The sequence below is a fragment of the Leptonotus elevatus genome, chromosome 11 (genome assembly GCF_054856555.1).
Source record: "Leptonotus elevatus isolate MCC_2025b chromosome 11, RoL_Lele_1.0, whole genome shotgun sequence".
Lineage (NCBI taxonomy): Eukaryota > Metazoa > Chordata > Actinopteri > Syngnathiformes > Syngnathidae > Leptonotus > Leptonotus elevatus.
In genome coordinates, this window is record NC_141249.1 from 7,605,109 (window position 1) to 7,627,785 (window position 22,677).

The 22,677-nt window shown below is 37.7% G+C and overlaps 1 protein-coding gene across 2 annotated transcripts in view; it reads left to right on the forward strand.

Moving 5' to 3' along the window:
* arid3a (AT-rich interactive domain 3A) overlaps positions 1–22,677 on the forward strand; it is a 50,702-nt gene that overhangs the window by 5,702 nt on the left and 22,323 nt on the right. For both annotated transcript variants that reach the window (XM_086090084.1, XM_086090085.1), the window contains exons 2-3: positions 11,900–12,535; positions 12,912–13,191. In XM_086090084.1, coding sequence (XP_085946210.1) covers positions 12,198–12,535; positions 12,912–13,191 — 618 coding nt within the window. In that variant the 5' untranslated portion in view covers positions 11,900–12,197. The remainder of the gene's footprint in view (positions 1–11,899; positions 12,536–12,911; positions 13,192–22,677) is intronic.

Genomic DNA, 22,677 nt, shown 5'->3' on the forward strand with positions numbered 1-22,677 from the left:
AAAAAAAATTAAAATGTGTTAAGATAATAAAAGTTAAACAAATTACAAGCTCCCTAACTAAACTTTCACCTGTTTTTGTTTTACCGGTAATTAAAAATGTTTGTTTTTTTAACAAAAACTAAAAGTGCAGGCAGACCCCAGTGTCAGCAGCGTCTCTTTTAAGTGAAAATTTAATAAATTCATAAAAATAAAGTTCCATGTCGTTTACCCAGTTATAAATTGATCTCTTAAGCCGGTATCTCACTGAGTGCCGCATGCTAGCGAGTAGGGGTGTGAATTGCCTAGTACCTGGCGATTCGATTCGTATCACGATTCATAGGTCATGATTCGATTCGATACCGATTAATCCCGATATGAATCTATAAATTAATTATTGCGATTTTTATTTGTTTGTTTTTTTTACTCAAATTTAGAAAATACTAAGCATTAAACTTGTACATGTACACTGTAAGATTTGTATGAAAATGTATTTATTTATTTGAAACTTCAGGCTTATAACTGAGCCACTGCATTTGACAAACAGGTTGCATTCTGTTTCATGTTTGAACAGCACTGAAATATTAAGGCTTAATGTTTCATGCTTAATGTGTGAATCCTAACCCTAAGTAAGACGTTATATCGAATCGATTCGAGAATTGCGCGCTGTAATATCGCGATATATTGCCCTACTTGCGAACATAGCGAACTTTGAGTTTTCTTCAGGGTTCGCAAAATATTTTATAAGATGTTTGCAGACAGTGAAAATGGACTGAACATGTTCAAAATTTCTTTGTGACACGAAAAACTTTGAACATCTTTGCAACCCTTTTGTAGTATTTTACAAACTCTTGACAAAAAACCCAAATTGACTATATTCGCAAGCATTTGCTACTCAGTGAAATATCAGCTTTATCTGCCTTCAGAAAATTTGTAAAAGAAAAGAAAAAAAAGGCCAATGCCGATATTCATAAAATTCCAAATATCGGATAGACTGATTATCAGCCGAGCGGATTATCAGTCTATCTCTAATCTAAGTGTGGGTTATCTTCCTTGTAGTGCTATTTTTTGTCATTTTCTGTTTTTTTCCTACTCACTCTTGCTGGCCTTAGGAATGCCTTAGGTATGTTAATATTAATATAACTACAAATGAACACAAAATATTCAACACAACCAGGGAAAAAAACGGTACTCACAAGCAAAAAAAAAAAAATCACATCAAGTAATTGTCTATGTGGTTACTGTTTTAAGTAGTAATGGTAAGAAAGCATACTGTCATTTGACTGTGATGCAGGCAACCCAACAAATCTGCAACAATCCATCGTATGATGTGCTGTAACAAAGGCGAGTGATCACGTACTTCTATGAACAACTAATTGTTACAACTCATTCTATGACGTCCTTTTGTCTCGGTGTGTAGAAAAACAGCAGCGTAACAAGGCCCGTGATTCTCAGTAAGCCGTTCGGTTCTGGATGTCTCCATGTTGTCAACATACATCTCAATCTAAGTATGTGCCATTCTGCAAACAAACGGCCGGACTGTGCGATGAAAAAGAAAAAAAAGTCACTACACAACAGTCGCCATTTAAACCCAACAAGTTAATCCAGTTGGGGATGTTTATGCCATTCCAAATGAAGTTGATCCCCCCCCACCTCCTCCTCTTCTCTCACACTAGACGTACTATCATCAAAACGTCTAGAGTTACCAAAGCAGTGTTGACTCTGCGAGCTACGACATGCAGGCTGCGTTCTCATTCTCTTTTATCGGCAGCGGTCTTTTTAACACGACAGGATTTTAGATGCTTCTCACTCAAAGCATACAGTTGACATTGCAAAAGAAATGTCGGACGTATTTGGCACCTTGGCACATTTTAAGAGCCTTGGTTGTATTGAAGAACACATTTTACATCACTTGTAAAGTATTGCCAAAAGAAAGTGATGCAAAAGTGCTTGAGTTGAGCCGACATGTGATCGTCCCCCTCCGAGTTTACCGTATTGCCCCACTCGAGCTGTCGGCCGACAGATTTATGTTTGCTCTCATATAAAGTCAGTGGTACGGTCTCAACAAGACGCGGTCAATATCTACCAGTGCAGCAGTCAACAAAAAACGGCAGAACATTTCAGCTGAATCAGTAAAACATTTTAGTTTGTACTTTATCCGATGACCCCGCTTTTGTTTATTGTAATATTCTTACCTCGGGAGCTGATTATGTTTGTCTAGTCCCATATTATGAATATTGCATATAGATGGGGGGAAAAAATTCAATGAAATGAAAAGGGGGCAACATTTTGGTAGGTAGCAGTCAAAAGTACTGTAAATTTCAACTATACAGTCACATACTGTACTTTATTGTGTACAGCTGCAAAATGAGATACAATAGAGCGTATTTATAAAAAAAAAGAAGAAAGAAACTCATTTGCAGTATTATTAACTCATTCACTGCCAGCACAGTTAAAATGGCTCTTTGACGTCTATAGTCGTCAATGGCAATGAATGAGTAAAATATTAATGATATTATTTTGATTTTGATAGCTGAATTTCAACACATTTATTAGGGCCTGGCCAATTCAAACATGGGCAACCTTTACCTTTATGTACTCCAACCACTTGCAGTATTTGTACACAAATAATAACCTTGTATTCTTAAATATATGTAATTACCTTTGTTGATAAGGTCATTATATGGACCTTTTATGGATCTTATTTTTTTACCAGCAATGCTGCCACTATTTTACGCAATTGCGTTTTGTTTAAAAAAAGAAAAAGAAAAGAAAATAATAACATAATAAAATAATAAAAACATAGTGCAGCATAAATCAAACAGATATGTGTTAAATATGATACACATTCAACTACTAATTTACAGGGGTTTTCCTGTATACAAATTTGAGAGGCGGCCACCTTATTTGCTCGCCACCTCCATCTTGAGTGACTAATAATAATGAATGAATGCTTTAACATGATAAGTCATATTTTTATTGGAACTATACATGGAATTATTATATGTTGCCTATAAAAAATGAAATCAAATCAGTTGAATTTACAGAATACATGCACGTCATGGCGGATTAGGATTAAGATTAGGGATGTTCGATACCACTTTTTTTCCTGACCGTAGTCACTGCTACTGATACCAAATATCGATACCACCAGTAAAAAAAAGAAAAATCCCGACCCATAAATGACAGATGTTTTTAAAGAAAGACATGTTTATCCCAATATTTTCCTTAAAATTGCGTGAAGTTAATGGCAATTTTGTTTAATATATTTCAAATTTCTTGTCCCTGATTGTAAAACAGCCACAGGAGGGCGGCTGATAATGGTATCGGTCACTGCCGTGAGTAGCGATACCTTAAAATAAGACCTGGTATCTGTAGTCACTCATCATAATCAGGATGATACCACCTCTGCCTCAATTTGAGCCAGGAAAAACCCTGTTAAATATCACAAACACACATATGACAAGGATTAATGCCCTTATAACTTCATTAATGAAACACATTGCACATGTCAGGGAACTGAACATCTTTTTTTATAAACAATATCTTGACAGTTGACACCCGCAACGGTCCGCAAATAGCAAAAATCTGCGTATAATTGACGTCATTGAAAGACATATATGTATGTTTATGTTTTTAAAATAATTGGCAGATTAATTGGTAATCTGTGTTTTCTTCTGATACAAATCAGTATAATTTGAATCTAAAAAAAATCCTAATATTTATGTTGGTTCCAATCAGATTGTTAATTGGATTTATTTTTATTGTCATTGGCTGTTCCATTCCCCATTTACTATAAATGGAACACATCATGCTCCTCGTGTTTATTCCTGCATTATTTAGTCGAGCATTCCAACAAAATTGATTGCACTGATCTTGTATGCTGTCGTTTTATTTCCCCGCCCTGAAGTGGATCACAGGATTATTTTTGCTGTATGCCCATTTAATTTCTAGAATATCTGAGGCTAATCAGATTTGGCTCACTGTGTAGCTGTGGCTCATTGGAAGAGGTCAGTGGAAAGTGCGTGACCAGCCTGTGCGACACTTCCTCAATGATCTTGTTGTTGCTGCAGCCCAGCTCAATGGAGCCTGTGTTATTGCCATGCGAGGTAATACTGCAAGGAATGTGAGAGAGTGATGCATAATCAAGACCAGCACCACTGACCGACTTCTTGCGCCTGTATGTTGTTTTTGTAATAGAGGATCATTAGTGGCTACTGTTTGCCGCTTTGAATGCTGTTTTCACACAAAAACGACGTCCTAATAACACTCGGTGTTGAACCGACTAGTCGACGTTTCAAACGACGCAGCCAAATGTACTAAATTACTCATCTCTAAATTATGACTACTGTATGTTGTAATCCTTATGCTATAAGCAAACATTTTTACAAAAATGAGGCCGTGTCAAAATTTTTAATAACAAAATCATAATAAAAACTCCAGCACTTTTCTGTTTAAATGCCTTCAAGCACATGTTTATTAAACATCTTTTGTGTTTTGCAACATGTTTAAGGTTTTTTGTTTGCCATCAGCTTTTGCACCAACTATAATGCCAACTCCCAAATAGCCACTAATTCGCTGGATAACTGTTAGCTCACGGGCTAACCACTCAACCACACGCTAACCCCGGGATAACTAGCTAAAAAGCGGCTATTTGGGAGTTAGTTAGTTAGCTCACGGGCTAACCTTAAAGTTGTTAATTCGCGAGCTAGCCGGTTAGCTCGCAGGCTAATAGCTGCTAATTCGCGATCTAACGGTTAGCTCACGGGCTAACCATTCACCCACACGCTAACTCCCAAATAGCTGCTAATCCGCGAGCTAGCTGTTAGCTCGCGTGCTAATAGCCACTAATTGCTGTTTATTGGCTGTTAGCACTGCACGAGCAACCAATAAGATGCTGTGAGCGGGCCAATGCTGCAGGGAGTCAACAGCCGCTGAAAAAAGCTCCCATCGGAGCAAAATATCGGCCATCAAAACAAAAAAAGAGGGCGTTGCCGATATTTATAAAATGCTGAATTATCTTTACTCATTTGTTTTTATGTGTTTCTATGCCGATCCATTGAAATGTCTTCACATGAAACTAGTTATTGGCACAAAAAAGTTGGTGACAACTGTTGTGTGCTGAAAAAATACTTATTCGACTTATCCCTAATTTATAAACTGTAAAAAAATCTTTCAGCCATTATGTTTTTGTAACTTAAGGGCATAATAAGTTTTCACACATAAGTACATGTTTTCAATTGTTAACGTATGTTCATATGTTCAAAAGTGAAAAAGTCTTTGAGGTGAGTTGTTAATATATAAATATGTGAACTTGACTTAAAGAAGCCAGATCCTGGAGCTACAAAGCCATATTAATGCGCCACACATACAGTATAGTGCCGGAAAGTTACGTTTGTTATAAATGATATTGCCTTTAGTGGAGTAAATCAATACTTTTATTAAACACTCTATCATACTTTAGTGACATACTTAAGTAAAAAAAAGAACCTGTTACTTAAAATAAACTATATAACCTACCAGTTATTTGCATTCTGGTTTATTATCTATTAAAGGTATTTTCCCCTAACTTCCCCTAATGCTAATATGTACTTTTTGATTAGCTGGGAACTTCAATATGCATTATTTCAAATAAACATTGCCTCTTTCAGACAAAGGTCCTGTCAGAAATATGACATTTATCAACGCAAGCCTTTTTGTCAAAACCAGTAAAGCAAAAGTCACAGTCACAATATTGTGTTCTACGATTGTTTATACAGTTTATTGAATCTGTCAAATCAAAGAAAAGACTATCCTTTCATCAGGGGAAAAAAAAAGTTTGATTCTGCCATTTTCTGTTCTTTAGTAATCATCGGTAGAACATAGATGAATTAATTTTACGAAATTCAAGCGCTTGTGACATAATCTTGAGGAAAAACATATTTTTGTGTGTACAAAAACGTCAAGCAGAAAAGTGACGTTGATGCTAATATTTTTGCGGTTGTGACACCGCTAACATCTGAACAGTGGTTTCATTACATGGGTTGATTAAATTCAGTAATTATGGCACTTATCTGTCACAAAGTTTGTGAAAAATATTTGAAACCTATTCCACAGGAGGCTGTTATTTGAGAGTGTCAAATGCCAGCAAGCGGTATTGGCTTTTGATGTGAACGAACATATGCGCAGTCAATGTATACATGTGAGGCGGTCCAGGTCTCTTTATCTAGTTGGAGTTAGACCCTTAGCTCAACTTCTTATCACCCTGTCCTGTTTGCTTAGACCTTGCAATCTTCTACTCCAATGTATGTGGGTTTAAAAAAAAAAAGAAGAGGATTAACCCATTAGCTGTCATCGTTTCTGCTTCTTTATCCTCCCTACCCCCATTGAGGAACCTACCACCTACCCAGTTAGCTGACATCACTTGAGCCAATTAAGGTGTTAGTGAGGGTGTTGCATATATGAGGACCCCCCCCCCCCCCCCACACACACACACAGTATTTTATGGCTGAATAGTGGTACACAATAAATCCTACGGGTTTTTTTCCAAAGTTGGAAAAATCTACATAAAGTAAGTCAGATGTAAATTGTAAAAAGTAGCACTTCATTGGAACAATGTTTCTGTTTTGTTTTTAAGTAAAATGTTAATGGCAAATATTGTGCCGAGTTTCCTTCCCTTTTTGTATATTAATATTGTGATTAATATGGCGTTATAACAGCAACAGTTCAGCGACAGTTAAACAGCAAAATCTACCTGTTTTCATGAATCTCCGCTTGCGGCCATTTTACTGAAGATGACATCACGGTTGCTCAGGGCTCAGATGTCATCTTCAGTCCACAGCGAGTGGCAAAATGGCCGCCATATGGGTGGATTTGGCTGCTTAACTCATTTCCCAGAAACACAATATTAATCAGAATTCCGTGTTTAGACTTATGGATAGAACATATTTTTAAGAATAAGAACATTTTTGGGTTGACTTCCCAAAAATTGGTTAAAATAAAATCTGTATGTGCTTTAAATTCAAATGATCAAGACATGAATGGATCTCAGGTTGTGTTTCCTAAGATCCACCCTGATCCTCTTGTGAAAGTTGTGATTGATTAATAATGTCTGTACATTTAGAAGGGTAAAGGCCAGGTTGTGTGCAGCAGAGCAAGGAGAAAAAAGGCAGGCACTCACTCGTACAGCCTTGATTGGCTGTTACCTGAGACCGAGCAACATTGATGTCGTTTTCAGTCGACAGCAAGTGGCAAAATGGCCGCCCTGCTTAACTCATATTCCACTAACGCAATATTAACCAGAATACCATATTTAGACTAGTGGAGCCACATATACCTGAATAATATTTTGCCATTTTCATCCAATTATTTATTTATTTATATATATATATATATATATGTGTGTGTGTGTGTATATATATATATATGTGTGTGTGTATATATATATATGTGTGTGTGTATATATATATGTGTGTGTGTATATATATATGTGTGTGTGTATATATATATATATGTGTGTGTGTGTATATATATATAAGTGTGTGTGTATATATATATATGTGTGTGTATGTGTATATATGGGTGTGTGTGTGTATATATATATAAGTGTGTGTGTGTATATATATATATGTGTGTGTGTGTGTATGTATATATGTGTGTATATATATATATATATATATATATATATATATATATATATATATATATATATATATATATATGTGTGTGTGTGTGTGTATATATATATATGTGTATATATATATATTTTTTTTTTTCAGCTTCCATTTGGGGAAGCAGGGTGAACATTCATGATGGCGCAATGTAATTTGCACCATCTAGCGTGTAGGAAATCATGAAGGATGAACGGTGGCACAAAACAAAGCGACCACTTCTGCTTCCTCCTGTACAGGAAGAACCAACAGGAGAGAATAGCTGTAGTTTAGTCACTTCTTTCTTTTCAAATGACTTATACAACACATGAGCAGACGCTACGTTGGGGGAGGGTGGTGGGTGTTAACACAGTGTGCATACACAGTGCTCACATTCATTCTGTTTTCAAATTAGCATTTGACGGACATGCAAAAGAGATTTAGGGTAGTCCAATTTAAGACTTATCTGTACAATATGATTTGTCTCTGTGCACTCGAGTGTTGTTCTCAGGTCCGTGTTTATGACTCCAAGTAAACTCGTCACTTCAGTCAAGCCAAATGTAGTCCGCCTACGTCGGCGCAGTCGACCGTGTGACAACTGCAGACCCTCAGCTATCATTTAAGCAGTTAGAATGCACTGAATCAATATTGAATATCTATAGCCTGCTTGGCTGCATCTGCTCCGTCAGTTGTCACTTCCTTAGCCTCGGAAGGCTCTTATTTCCTTGAATCACATTTCTCAGCCATGTGACATATAGACTGGCGCTGTAGGGGCTTTACGTTTTATTGAAACTGGCCTAGCTGCTTGACGGTGTGTCGGGAACTGACGACATATAAACACGGCTTTCTTCAGTCATACTGAAGCCTCAGTGCAGCTGGCTGATCCATGACAATGATTGATAACTGGTCGATGGGATCTGTTGGTAAGTTGTTGATTAATAGAGCAGTGGGGTGTCTGTAAGAACTGGGCTCAGGGACTAGAGATCAAACCAGTTTGAGTCGGGTTATAGGCTCTTAAGTCATTAGATTTGGACTCTAGAGAGTGGAGTTTAACAGGGTAAAAAAAAATTGCTCTGAGAGGATCTTAGAAATATTCTTTAATTTCCAATCAGTTCAACACAATTAAAACAATTCTAGTTAACCAATAGGAAAAAATATAAGTGAAAATATGTTACAAATGGTTTCCTTAATTCAATCATTCATCATCAATCTTTCTTTCAATTAATGAAAACTTTACTAGGGCCAGACCGATTAATCAGCCGCCGATTATAATCGGCCGATGATTGCCCTTCAAACATTGGTCAAAACTATTGGCCAATTGTGCCAAAAGGCTGATTATTTTCCCTCTAAAACGTTAGAAAACGTTTCTGACGCTGTGAAAAGTGCACCATTTTGCTTGCGTATCATGATTAGCAGCTAACAAGTGTGTAGCGTACGTTATTCTGGTTATACGCCCCAGTTGGAGTTAACTGTAAAACTAAACACACGGTGATAAGAATTACATCCACTGTATATTTAAAGGCAAAACATGCTTCATTTTTAAAACATTGCTAGCCTAGCGCTAATGCTAAAAGTGAAGGGAAGATCCCATTCAAATGCTAACAGGTAGGTAGCATCGACTTCAGGAGTGTTTTTCCTTCAAATAATGAATATTCACACACAAATGCTGTGGGAACACAATTTTATGCATTATATATATATTATTAAATAATTAGCAGATTAATCGGTAATCTATTTTCTGCCAAAAAACTGTATTGGTATCGGCCTCAAAAAATGCATATGAGTCGGGCCCTAAAGATAACCACCAAATCTTCGATTTAATATGTTCCTGGTTTGGACACATAAACAACCAAAAAAACAGAAAACTGTCATTCCCAGTCTTTTTTAAAATTGCAAACGGACTGCATGCTTCGAACTGTAATTGACTGAACTTACTTTTGCACAGAAAGTGCGAGTGATGTCGTGACAGGTGACAATGAAATGCAAATAACGAGCAGCGATAACAGGAATAACTGGCGTCACAAAGTTCTATCTCTAGCTTTTAGCCATGTGATTATGTGAATGCCATTTGTTGACGGTTGATGTGTAGCTTAATTTTAAAACTCTAATCTTTCAAATAAAAATAAAACATAAGCTTGCATAAAAAGATAATGATATGGCTGTTCTGTGTCCTCTCATGTTTTCATACTATATTTCAGAATATAAAAAAAATCAAATCAAATCCAACATCAGTCAAGTCAAGTTGTGCTTGCTTTGCTTGTAATAATATCAGACACAGTGCATCCAGAGCGGCCTCATCCTTCAAGATGTCACGCAGTGTGCTGAATGCACACGCTGCCTGTGAAAATGGAGGACTGTGTTATGTATATAGAAGGCTGTTTTCACTCTGTCACTAAATGAGTAATGGTGCTAAATCTGCTCATGAATGCTACGTCAGCACAGTATCTTCAAGTTTTGTGCTAGCTACAATTTGACCTTTGTTTCTTCTTCATTCTGACTGACGGTCCTCACGAACCTCTTCACAACCAAAATCAAAAAAAGATTGTAACTGCACTGCTTTGCATATTAAATCAGGGATTTCAATTGCTAACAGATCTTTGTTGACAGTACAGGTTTGATGATACCTACTTTTCATAGAGCAACTATGGCCCTACGCCATGTTTACTGACATTGCTTAGTTTCACTAGTTGGCTGAGACTAATCTTGGGTTCGAGCCAGCCAGGCAAATAGAGTGAGTGTTTGACTTGAGTGCTCACTTCCTTTTGTAAAGTCTGCAATGTTTTGGTCTGGTGGGTTTTTTTTGTGTGCGAGTCATCCTACTACAGCACACCTTGAACAGAAGACATGAAGTCTGTGACATCACCATATATTGTCTGCAATCACTCGATTTCTTCCACCAAGCAAGTTCTCTTTCCTGCTTGGTTTGCTTATTAGCAGGATTCAGGAGAATACCTCATGTAGAGTAGACTTTCACAAAACTTTGTAGAGAAGTGAGTGATTCAATTTTGTTATATATCCAGCAATTTTGTTAATATTAAAAATGGGAGATTTGGGGTCGATACTTGGCTTTATTTAAAGGTATCGATTCTAATTTCCTCAATTGATTCGATTTCGATTCACAAGAGTTCCGTTCGATTTAATTTCTATTTTTTATTTCTTTATTTGATATGATTCACTTCAATTAAATCTGATAGTGATTAATTATGGAACATCAATTCATCTTAAATATCAAGGACATGATACAAATGTTACCTTTATTAATGAAAGTAACACAAGTTGTAATCACTTAAGTGTTACACAAACTGACATAAGCAAGGATGAGATGGAAAATATCGTCAAATTTTTAGAATTCTAATTCAATAATCGTAAATATAAATTAAAAGGATTCTGAATTTTCTTAAAGTGCAATGTCAGGTCTTTCATAAATGTAAGAAAATACTTTTAAATTCATGTGAACAGTAAATTTCAAGAAAATAGTCAAATACAACAATAAAATTGGCCTTTACAATGTACTTTTCTTATGAATTTATGGCAAAAAAATATTAAAATAATCGATTCATGGTTTTATGAATCGATTTCAGGCTCGAAAAGGAAAATCGATTCGATATTGATAATTAGATTTTTATCCCTATTACTCACAATGGCAGCCAATACCAGTATACCTACCCTCTTGTGGCCATTTTACAATCAGAAACTAGAAATGAGAAGAATAGAAGATTGACATTAATTTAATGTAATTTTAAGGAATATGCATTGCTATATTGGGATATATAGATGTTTTTTTTATTTTTTTATTATTATCTGTGTTTGTTTTTTAGGAGGACATTTTTTATGTGCCAAAGGCACATTTGGTATTTGGTATCAGAGACTACTCAAGAGTTGAGTACTCTTACTGGTTTTGGTCTTAAAAAAGAGGTATCAAACATCCCAATTAAAAATCACTACTTTGAATGTCTTAATTTCTCAGTTCCTAATTCATGAATCTTAATCAGCAGACGTTAAGCAGGGATTTATTGACTGTTTTTGGATTTTGGTTCTACTGAGTGTCTTCTGGTTTATGATGAAGTTGCCTTTTTTTTTAATGGGTATTTATCGTAAAAAAACAGCAAAGCCAATTTACAAATTATGACACAAACAAAAATAATAGTGGACTTAATCTATACACGTTTATAATCAATACGTGTAGTATATCGATAAGACGAGAATCATGCAGAATGCTATAGAATCAAATTTAACATTTAATATTGATGAGCAATAGTAACGTGACTTTGTAACAATTTGTCTTTGTCTCACAGGTTTTTGTAGTCGCTCAACAAGGTCCCCTATTCTACCTGCGCTTCTCCTGGCAGCCCCACGTCCATCTTTTCTTCAAGACGAGTGAAAAGTCTCCATCGCAAGATTTGGACCGCTTCTATTTCTCCTCAAGAATCAATACCTTGTCATCCCAACCACCCTCACTATTCTTCCATCCGCTGCTAGCCACTGGCGTTGCTTTCTGTGGGCAGAAAGCCCGACCATCATCTCCAGACAAACCTTCAACTGGTGCTCCCTCAGTGGGGGAGGGAGGGGGAAGCAAGGCAACTCCCCACAGAGATGAAGCTGCAGGCCGTCATGGAGAACCTGCACAGGCAGCAAAGGGCCAAGCTGTTGATGGAGCAGCAGCTTCAGCAGCAGGCAGCCGTCCAGCACGCTCACATCCACCAAGGTGGAGTAGCCAGGGACAACTCTATCAGCAGCCCGGCGCCTGAGACTGAGCAAGCCCAGCTGGTGGCCTTGGCGGCCATGCGTGCGGCGGCGGCCGGGTTACAGAGGGTGTCGGACAGCCACATGTCGGAGCGAAGCAGCGGGAGCGAGGAGGAAGGTGACAATGACGACAACGATGGGGAGGAGCAATACAAAGATATGATGGGGTCCGACGAGGAGGAGCAGATGTAAGAATCTAATTGTTTCGTTCATAAATGTACTTGCGAGTGTAATTCAATCCACGACCATGTTTGTAACTTAAAATTATTTGGCTCTCAATTTGACTTTCCCCATTGAAATGAATAGAAATGCTATTAATCCGTTCCAGCTGACCAAAATTAACATTGCCCAAAAAGAAAATCATTTGTAAAAATTAAATAATAGATTTTGGCCTACTCGAACTTGTGAAAAAAATTATTGTATTTTATATTTGTATATTGTATATTGTAGTTTGTGTCACGTGAAAAATGTGCGGTGACAGAACTATTATCATGAACACATTTTACTAATGTACACCCTTTTTATTGCTTTAAGAACAATATTGCATTTCCAACCCCAACACAGCAAACAAAAGTGGGACGAGGAGGACTTTGAAGGCGAGATGGAAGAAGACTTTGATGACGATCTAGCGGCGGAAGGTTTGCCCACAGGCCACAATGCGGTGGTGCCCGGGAAAGGTATTCTCCTGCTGCCCCACCGCCAAATCCATCCTCACTCCCTGCTGCTGAAGGCTCGGCCCAGTGTTGACCAAGAGCCCCGCATAGCCATCTTGCCTCCCCACGCCACACACAGCCATCTGGGTCAAGACCACGGGGAATGGACCTACGAGGAACAGTTCAGACAGGTAGGATCGCATATCTTGATCTGTGTGTACTACTAGCTTAGGTATATAAAAGTGTGTTTATCTAAGTGAATGCACTATGTGGACATATTTGTTTGGTCTTGCATCTTAATTTATGAATTAATCAGAGTTGGGATCATATGGAGGACCAAAATTGCCAACATTCAAAATAAATAAATGACTAAATAAATAAATAAATGACTAAAATATAGATAATAGATATAAAAAATATAATTAATAATAGAAGGAAGTCTTGCCGGCTTGAATGGAGAGCTTCAGCAATGGACGACTATCTTGTCGACTGTCACCTCGACTTGCGACTTGAGTAGCTGGACAACAAGTCAAAGTGACAGTGGACAAGATAGCCGTCCATTGCTGGAGCTCTCCAATGCAAGACGGCGAGACTTCTTTGTTCGCCGAACCCGCTCACTCGACCATTGTAAGGCAGTTTGCAACGGCGGAGTCCAACCCAAGACACGCTTAGGACCGCGCCCTCATTTGAATAACATTTCGACCTAGCAATATAGACCAAAACTGCCCAAAATTCAAAATAAATAGATGACTAAAAGTGAAAATAAAAACAAATATAAAATATATAATTCAAACGTTTTATCCAAATGTGTGTGTATGTATGTATGTATGTCTAAAATTAAAAGTAAAACGTTCAATATGTTGAAAATTTGAAAAGTTATTTTAATAAACATGCTTCATGGCATTTCGACAAAGTTAAGAGTTAGAGTTGGATTTTTTTGTCTTTTTTTGGGGGGGGGTTTGTCTTTTTTTTTACGCCAATATTTTCCATTGTACTGCAAATTAATATTGCCTCCAAATATGGTGTTGCCCTCCTGCTAATAATCGGGATTTGTTGCCCCCCCCCCCCCCCCAAAAAAAACATATCGGTCAGTCTATCACTCAAAACCATGTCACTTCCATAGCTGCACAGGGTGCGGATATCTACAACCACTCCTGAACTTAAACCATGAATTTTATTTTAGTTTGCTTTTGACACCTGACGTGATCAAATATATAAGATGATGAAGCATTTGGCAATATCAGATGTCCAAACTATTGTGTCATTTGATCTAAATATGCCACAACCACCATCACAGCTGAAAATGAAACTCAGTGCAGTAAGAAGAGATGGGAGTGTTTTATGCTGTCGGGTTTTACTACTCAAGTGCTTACTGTAAATATACAAGTGGGCTGAATATTATAAGGGAGGTCATCAGCAAAGTTGACAGGGCTGCTGTCTGTTGAGAGTCTAACTTTTAAGCTGAAACTGAAAGAAATTGCATGTTCATCATGGATTTTCATTACAAATTGACATCAGCAAAAAAAATATATATATGTATACTTTTTGCAAAGTGTTTTAATCTTGACTGGTGTTTGTCTCTTATGAAGCTGATTTATCTTAGTTCAGTGGTCAGCAACCTTTTCTGTTAGAGCCATTTTAGGTCAAATAAATAACAAAAAATCTGTCTGCAGCTGCAAAACCTTTGAACATTATGATGAATGAAACAGTGTGTTAGTGTTAGTCTTAAGTACTAAGGAGCTAATAAGAGCTATATAGAAAATATGCAGCACTTAGTTTTTCATTTATTTTTAGACTGTTTCTGCCTTCCTGTCAAATTTCTGACATTTTTGGCAATGTTATTAACATATTATGGTCATTTTCTGCCTCTTCCTTTTTTGGACATTTTATGGCTATTTTTTTTGTTTCTGCCTTTTTGCTGTCAATTTTACAAAACATTTTTTGTACATTATATGGTAATTTGGGGGATTTTTTTTGTGTGGACATTGTACAGTTACTTTTTGGAAAAAAATTCCGGCTTATTTATTTATTTATTTATTTTTTAATTTCTGACATTTTTGGCAATTCTCCCCAAAATTATGTTTTTTTGTTGTTTTTAGACATTTTATGCTTACTTTTTGAATGTTTTCTTTTCTGCCTTAAAAAAAAAAATTCTGACTTTTTTTGTTATTTTGTGTACATTATATGGTAATTTTCTGCTTTTACTCTTCCCTTTGCGACATGTTTATTTATTTATTTATTAACTCTTTCATCTACCTTTCACGTCTCTTTTCATGGCAGCTTACAAATTTGGACTGACATTTTTTCTAAAATATATATTTTTAAATCTAAATCATTAATTCAGTTAAAGAATATTTTATCTAAAAATTGTAACTATGTAAAAATACATTTATAGGCTATATATACATATTAGTTTCTACTATATATATTTTTAGAGATCCACAGGGAGCCATAGGAGAGGGACTAAAGAGCCAAATGTGGCTCCCGAGCTGCAGGTTGCAGTCCCCGTCCGTCTTAGTTGAATCCACTTCCATATTGAACCTAAACTGTTAGTTATACATCAACTAAGCTAGCTCTCTCCTCACATACATGTTTTTTATGAAAAATCATAAAACATGTTTGACAAAGAAGTAACTTGTTTCTGACAGCTCTTTTACACCAGTGAGCTATTTTTTGCCTGTGTAAATGTGTACTGTGAGCGTAGTATGCAATTTAACATATTAACCCCAATGTACATGTGCTTCACTTTTAAACATAACCATACATTCTGTAACTCCAGACATATAACTTGTGATTATAGTGTATTATACTTCCCCTAAGACCTGTGCTTTGCGTTCTAAATAGCTCGCCACTCCCTCCAAGTTGGTGTGAATGTGGTGAATTAATCCACTCACCCTGCAGTTGGCGGTTTCTGTAAATTAGGTTCTATATGTTTTTATCATAACATGTCAGTCAACGGCTCTGCTCATGGACAGTTGTTGTATCAAGACATGCAGCATCTTGGCTGGCAAGATAGTGTTGATTTAAACTCAACCTACACAGAGTCGCGTTGCTCTGACTGCAGAAACAGAATGGCATGAGTGTTTTTGGTTCTATGGTGAAAACTCTCCTTACTATGCTCAGCTTTGCAATAGTGAGATTCCAGTGTTGCTGTCACGTTCACACTGGAGTGGGTCTGCCCTGTGATTAGTGCGAACTGCAGATGTGACCAGTGATAATACTGCAGTGTGAATGTGCCATGCCCGTGTGAGTAAAGTTCAAATGACCTACCTGTGATAGTAGAGGCAGTTTTTATGATATTTCTAACATCATACTCATGTAGTTTGGGCTGTGATTTAGGTTGCCTATGTTTTGTGGTTTCTTCTAATCATGTGAACTGAAGTCTGTAGTTAAATCTACTGGCAAATGTTCGTGGATCCCCCCCCCTAAATGCATTTGGTAGGAGTTAGTAGTAATCACGAATAGTTTGTCTAAGGGTTCACTTAATGTATGGGACAAAAATGCATACATGTGTAATGACACCATGGAAACAATGGAAGCCTGTGTTAGAAAAACAACAACTTTTGGTCAGGCTCTAAACTTTGTGCCTATGATTGTAATATTGGTGATCTGAAAGCACTTTGCTGCTCAAATTCCAAGCCGCACATAACCTAAATATACTACTCATTGCTTACAGTACATGATTTAATGTTTAGGTTGAGCACTTTGGGGGCATTGGGTGGAGAGGAAAGAGTTAAAGCTGTTTAGTTTATTTTTGGGCAGGTGGGTGGAGGCTGCTGGAATGTGCCTGAGGCAGGGTGATAATGTGACCATTGGAACCTCAAATCCTCAGTAGAAACCTTATGTTGGTCTATCAGTCGATGGCAGATGGGACTGCTTCCAAACCCGACATTTCCCTGTCTTTCCTTTAAAGCACATTAGTGTGTTAAAAAAAAGAAGAAGCACAACAACAGCGTCACACATGATGTCAATTGACTGATTAATAGGTAAAAGTAAATGGAGAGCAAGAAAAGTGAACTTAGTTTACTTTACAGCCATAGGATAGGATTGGACTTTAATAAAAGGATTAGAATAAATCCACCAATAAGCCAAATACAATTGAAAAATACCAAAAAATAAATCCAGCAGCAATATTATTGTTGGACATTTATGATTGGCTGATGTGATTTGAACATCATGACTGTTAATATGTTTATGAATTCCATCAGGTGTAACAGAATTACGTGTGGTTAAAGTAAGGACCAGATACTTCTCATCCAAAGCCAGGAATTTCCAAAAACAAGTATAAATAAATAAATAAATAATTTAAAAGATTGGAAATTCAATGGCTTATATAATAAATATACATTGTACAGTATATTATTATTAGGACTGGGCGAGTGCCGTTATCAGATTGCCTATTTCAGTATCAGTATCGCGACCACCCTCTTGTGGCTGTTTTATGATCAGGAACTACATTGTAGAAATGAAAGGAATACATAATGTCCATTAATTTCATGCAATTATAAGGAAAAATGCTACATTTTAATATACAGTATAGTTTTTTTCTTTAAAATTATTTGTCATTGTTTGGGGGTTTTTTGGGGCGGAGGGGATTTTATGTATCAAAAGTACAAGTGGTATCACTACTTGGTATCGGTATCGGTGAAGCCCAAGAGCTGAGTACTCAAACTAGTATTGGTCTGAAAAAAAAGTGGTATTGAACATTCCTAATTAATATAATATAAATATTTCACAATTAATAATCATTAGTGAAATAGCACTAAATACTATTGGTGTAAAAAAAAAAAAAAAACTTTAAAAAAAATAAAGGGTGGTGTGGGTCTCAAGGCTTCCCATCTCCAGTCCCAGGAACTATTTCTGTTTTGACAGCATGCATGCGATTGAGGGTGTGTCATTTTCAGAGGTCACCCTCAGTGCTCCCTCATCCAAAACGTGTGTGCGCAGGTGTTAGTCTAGCAAGATCGTATATCTTTATTTCATTCATTAAATGAGGCTGGGAGGACAAAAATTTAATCTTTTTCAAATAGCTTCCGTATTTCTAAGTGCATCCCCACTGATGTGCACAGCTTTCACATTACCGCAAACAGTATTGCCAAATTAGCGACTTTGCCACTATATTTAGCAATTTTTCCTATTTCTCAATCAGCTATTACAAAAAAAAAAGACTTGTGACTTTACTTCCCAGTAAGAAAAGGACGGATGAGTGGAATCATTTCACGTAGTTGAAAGGAAAGGAAATCCTAATGGAAGGCAATCGCTGAGTCAATCATGCAAAGCCTTGCCAAAGACATGCGTTATCTGTTGCAAAAGCAGTGACTTATCGACATGATGGAAACTTTTGACCCGAGGTATGTTCTTATAAGGTGCATATTTTGTAATTCTGTCATTTCAGTGTAAATTGTTTTTTTGGTTGTTTTTTTTATCAAATCTTGTCTGCTATCAGGGAAAACCAAATCAAAATGTATATTAATTTAAATTAAAAATTGGAGCTCAGAATTGTGTTATTTGTTTGATGTTTATTTTAAGGCCGTATCGCCCAGCCCTGGTGACCTACAAAAAGTGGGTCCTTGACACATTATGTATTATCTGGTTGAGGACGGGCAGATCTATAATGGTAAATAATAGCGTGCAACGTGTGCAGCTTTGAACTATAGATTAACAGACAACAGAATCTGAATCAGCTCATGCAGTATTTTGTTATTTATGTTGCCTCATCCACATTTATTGTTCAGGTTTGTCCTTATTTTTCCAGCCTTCCTTTTTAAGTGCAGGGCTTCATCAAGTAGGTGATCTTTAAACACAAATAGGTTTTATGTCAACTTGTTTTCTCCCTTCATTTCGGGTACACTTTTGTTTGAATGATTGTGTATTAGCTTCACCGCTGAAAAAAAATAGTTCATGCCCCCTTAATAAGCGGTATCCTCATCAGGCCCAAAAGGTTCAGAGGCCAGGCGGCTTCTTTGAAGTTAGTCTGTGTGGGCCTTAAACACCAGCAGCAGGGCAGATGGAACCCAGATGGACAGTAAAGAAGGGATGTCTTTAAAAATTCATGGCACTCACCATGATCAGGGTGAGTGGAGGGCATTTGGCATTAAACATTAAATTGCTCAAACACACACACACACACGCATTGTGAGGGGGGATGGGGTTGACTGTGACTACAGGAAGTATAGCTTGAATGAGAGCCAAGCAGGAGCGACACTTATTGGGATTGCCTGTCAGCTATTTGCTGATACAGCTGTCTAATATGAGCTTGTTGGCTTTGTATTCCACTGAAGTTTGCTTGGAATCCTTGACATCTGTCTTTTGTTAATTTATTTGACCATGTTGTGTATAAACATAGTCAGCCATTGTCACTTTTAATTTGACTTGTTAAAAATGCACCAATGGAGAATTGAAGCTGGCATTCTCAGATAAATGATTTAAGTCTGACGGATTCGTTTTTTTTGAATAACAAATAGTACAAACTTTGGGTTTAATCAGCACAGATCATCATTTAATTGCCCTTCCACACCCCTGTGCAGTAGTATCGATTTAACGAAAGGCTTGATGGGTATTGTTCATGTCATGAAAACAAAAGGCTGTAAAACAAAGGCAGCGGCTGTACGGGAGGACCTGTCACCGTCTTCCTGTTCAGTGCGAAGGGGTGGGGGGTGTTCAGCATAAGTGAAAAGTGGCTCGGTTAGGAGCAACAAAACGACAGCCAGTTGCTAGTGAGCTTTGAAGCGGTTCCAAGTCGGGTGTGTAATACAGGGTTGTTTTGACAGAAGCACTGTGCGGTATTTGAACCACGTCCAGCGCCTTGCAATGTGCTGTGTGAGGCTGATGTCAAGAAGTGTGCAAGCAACTAATACTGGAAACTTGGCAACCGCTCAATAAGGAGAGGGAAAGGGGGATTGAAGTAGGAATGTAAACAAAGATGGGATAAATTGGATGTCCAGCTCCTGCATGTATTTTTATTATTCGATTTTAACAAATTGCCACCGTGGTTGTATGCCCCCCCCCCCCCCCGTAACAAAGTCATAGGAAATGAGGAAATGGCCATTTCTTCAGCAACAGCAAAGCTCACAGATGCCTCACATCCTCCTTTGTCGTTCCCACCACATTATGTATTTTCTCTCCAAACAGCAAGGGTGCTGCTTGCCTTCTCACCTTCGTGTCATAATACAATCCTGCAAGTAGATGTTCGCTCAATGCACAGAGCTGTCAAACAAAAGTTGCATGTTCTCATACAATGACCCAGATAAAGGCATTCATTTGAACCAAAGCGTTGAAATTGCGATGCTGCCTTCAGATGTCCCTGAAAAGGTAGCGTGTGTTGAAAGCACTAAGTCTTGAAAGAATCAATTAAGTGCTGGGACAGACAGTGAGATTCTTGGACAAGTGTTTTCAAGGTCGGAATGGCTCTTTGTGCGAAATGTCACTGGACGCGAGAGCAGAAAATAGACATCATGTTTTCAATATGGCTGCACAATGAAAAGCCCCGACAGATGAAAAGCACAACAAACTTTTCATTGTCACTAAGGAACCCATTTGGTGTTAGATCTATAATTGTCAAGGCAAGGTTGTATTACGCATACGCACACACACACACACTTTTCCTTCATAACACACTCACTCACGACAATGAAAATACAGCCTTTCTTCCTGAATATGATGTATCCATTACAAATATGCACTTTTATTCCAATATAACTTGATAGTAACGGCAGAGGATGCAAGTTTTCAGCACATCTGCGTCACAGCTTCGATTTTCAAATTCGAGACATAGCTATAGGGTTTACTGGTGAACAAAATGAACAGGGAGAGTAGCTTTTTCATCAAATCTGGCTGTTTTTATTTTCCCCATCTCCATACAACTTAAGGAAGTATCCCTTTAGTTTTGCTAGATAGATGGACTTGTGGGACTTGTGCTGGGCTAGAATTCTCGGCATTAAGATGGAACCCAGGGGCAGCTACAATGAAAACAGCTGAGGCCCCAGAATTGAGCCCTGTGGAACACCACACATTCCATTACACATGTGAATTCATGTTGCACATGTTCGTCCGACCAATTTCTTATTTTGCTCGACATAATTAGTATGAAGGGATTACAATAAAGAAATCACACGACGTAACATCGCAACAGTCAAAAGTCGACTACTGAGCGCACCAAATTCTCTGTAGCACAGATAGGCCAGTCAATGTATCGTGATCACCTGCAGCCAATGATGGCCAAGCAGGGCATATCATCACGAATCACTTGAGTCGGGTGTGTGTCTTGACCTTAGCTGAATCCCTGAGACTGACTCACTGTACCCCTGGGGTCTGATCGAACCCAGGTAAGAACCACTGCTCTAAATGTCTGCCCATAGGCGTAAATCTAAGCGTGAACGGTTATTTGTGTAGATATGCCCTGGCTGGCAACCAGTCCAGGGTGGTGTACACACACTCGCCATTCGGCCATCGTCAGCTGGGATAGGCCATGACACTAACAATTATAAGCAGTATGGAAAAAAGATGGACGGACATATAAGATTTGTGCAATGCTGTGAAAAAGTATTTGCACTCTTCTCAAGTTCCTTTTTTTTTGCATAGTTTCCCCAGTTTTATATTTGAGATATTGAAATGTGAATATCCGACAAAGATAACCTAATTAAAAATAAAAAGCCGTTAGAAATGTCTATGAATGAAATGAATATCTGGCCCTGTGTGGCAAACAGATCGCATTCAAGACAGATTACCACCAAGCATGTTCAATCAAGGAAATGAAGTTGGCCAAAAGATGTCAAAAAGCTACAAAGCCATTCCTGTACTTTTAGGATAATATTCCATGGACTGATTAGATGAAAGTTGACTCACATTATACATGGCATAAATAGGACGCAGCATTTCACTAAAAGAACATATTACTACCAGTAAAACATAGTAACACATTTGAAGGTTACTTCAGCACCTGGACGGCTTGATTTGATTGAAGGAACCTTGAATTCTGCTCTTTACCAGAAAATCCTGTAGGAGAATGTTCAGCCTTCAGTTTATGATGAGGAGGCACATTTGGCTTCTCCAGCAGGACAACAATCCAAAACACTCGAGCAAGTCGACTTCTGAATGGCTTAAACAGAATAAATATTAAGATTTTGGAGTGGCTTAGTCAAAGTACGGACTTGAATCGAATTAAAATGTTTTTTGCATGACCTTTAAAAGGTATTCCGTGTTAGGTTCATTGAAAAGAATGAAAGGAGCAGGCAAACAATTTTTCATGTTGTTTGTGAAATTCTGCGCTTTTGTCTTGCAAAGAAGAAAGCTAGATCATGAGTGTGGATGTCAGAAGTGAAAGTCTCACTAAATCTTTGAATGAGGAAAAAAACACATCTTTGACACATGTAATTGAATATTGTACATCGGGTATTGGTTTGATTTTGTGCACAAGCATGTTTGGGACAAATTGAGGAGTTCCTTGAGGTCAAATTGCAGAGCCCCCCACCTATTGATTAGTGGTGGGCTAGGCGAGGTGGCCACAACATCTTCATCTTTGATGAGCGCCATAGATATCAGGCCTGCATGCGGGCTGGGTGGGCCAGATATGGTTTAAAGGCCTCGGCTGTCAACCATTAAACTCAGCACACTGCTCATCTATCACTCTGAGTGACAGTGTAACCAAAACCTCAGTTTTTCAGCCCTCCTGGGTTAGA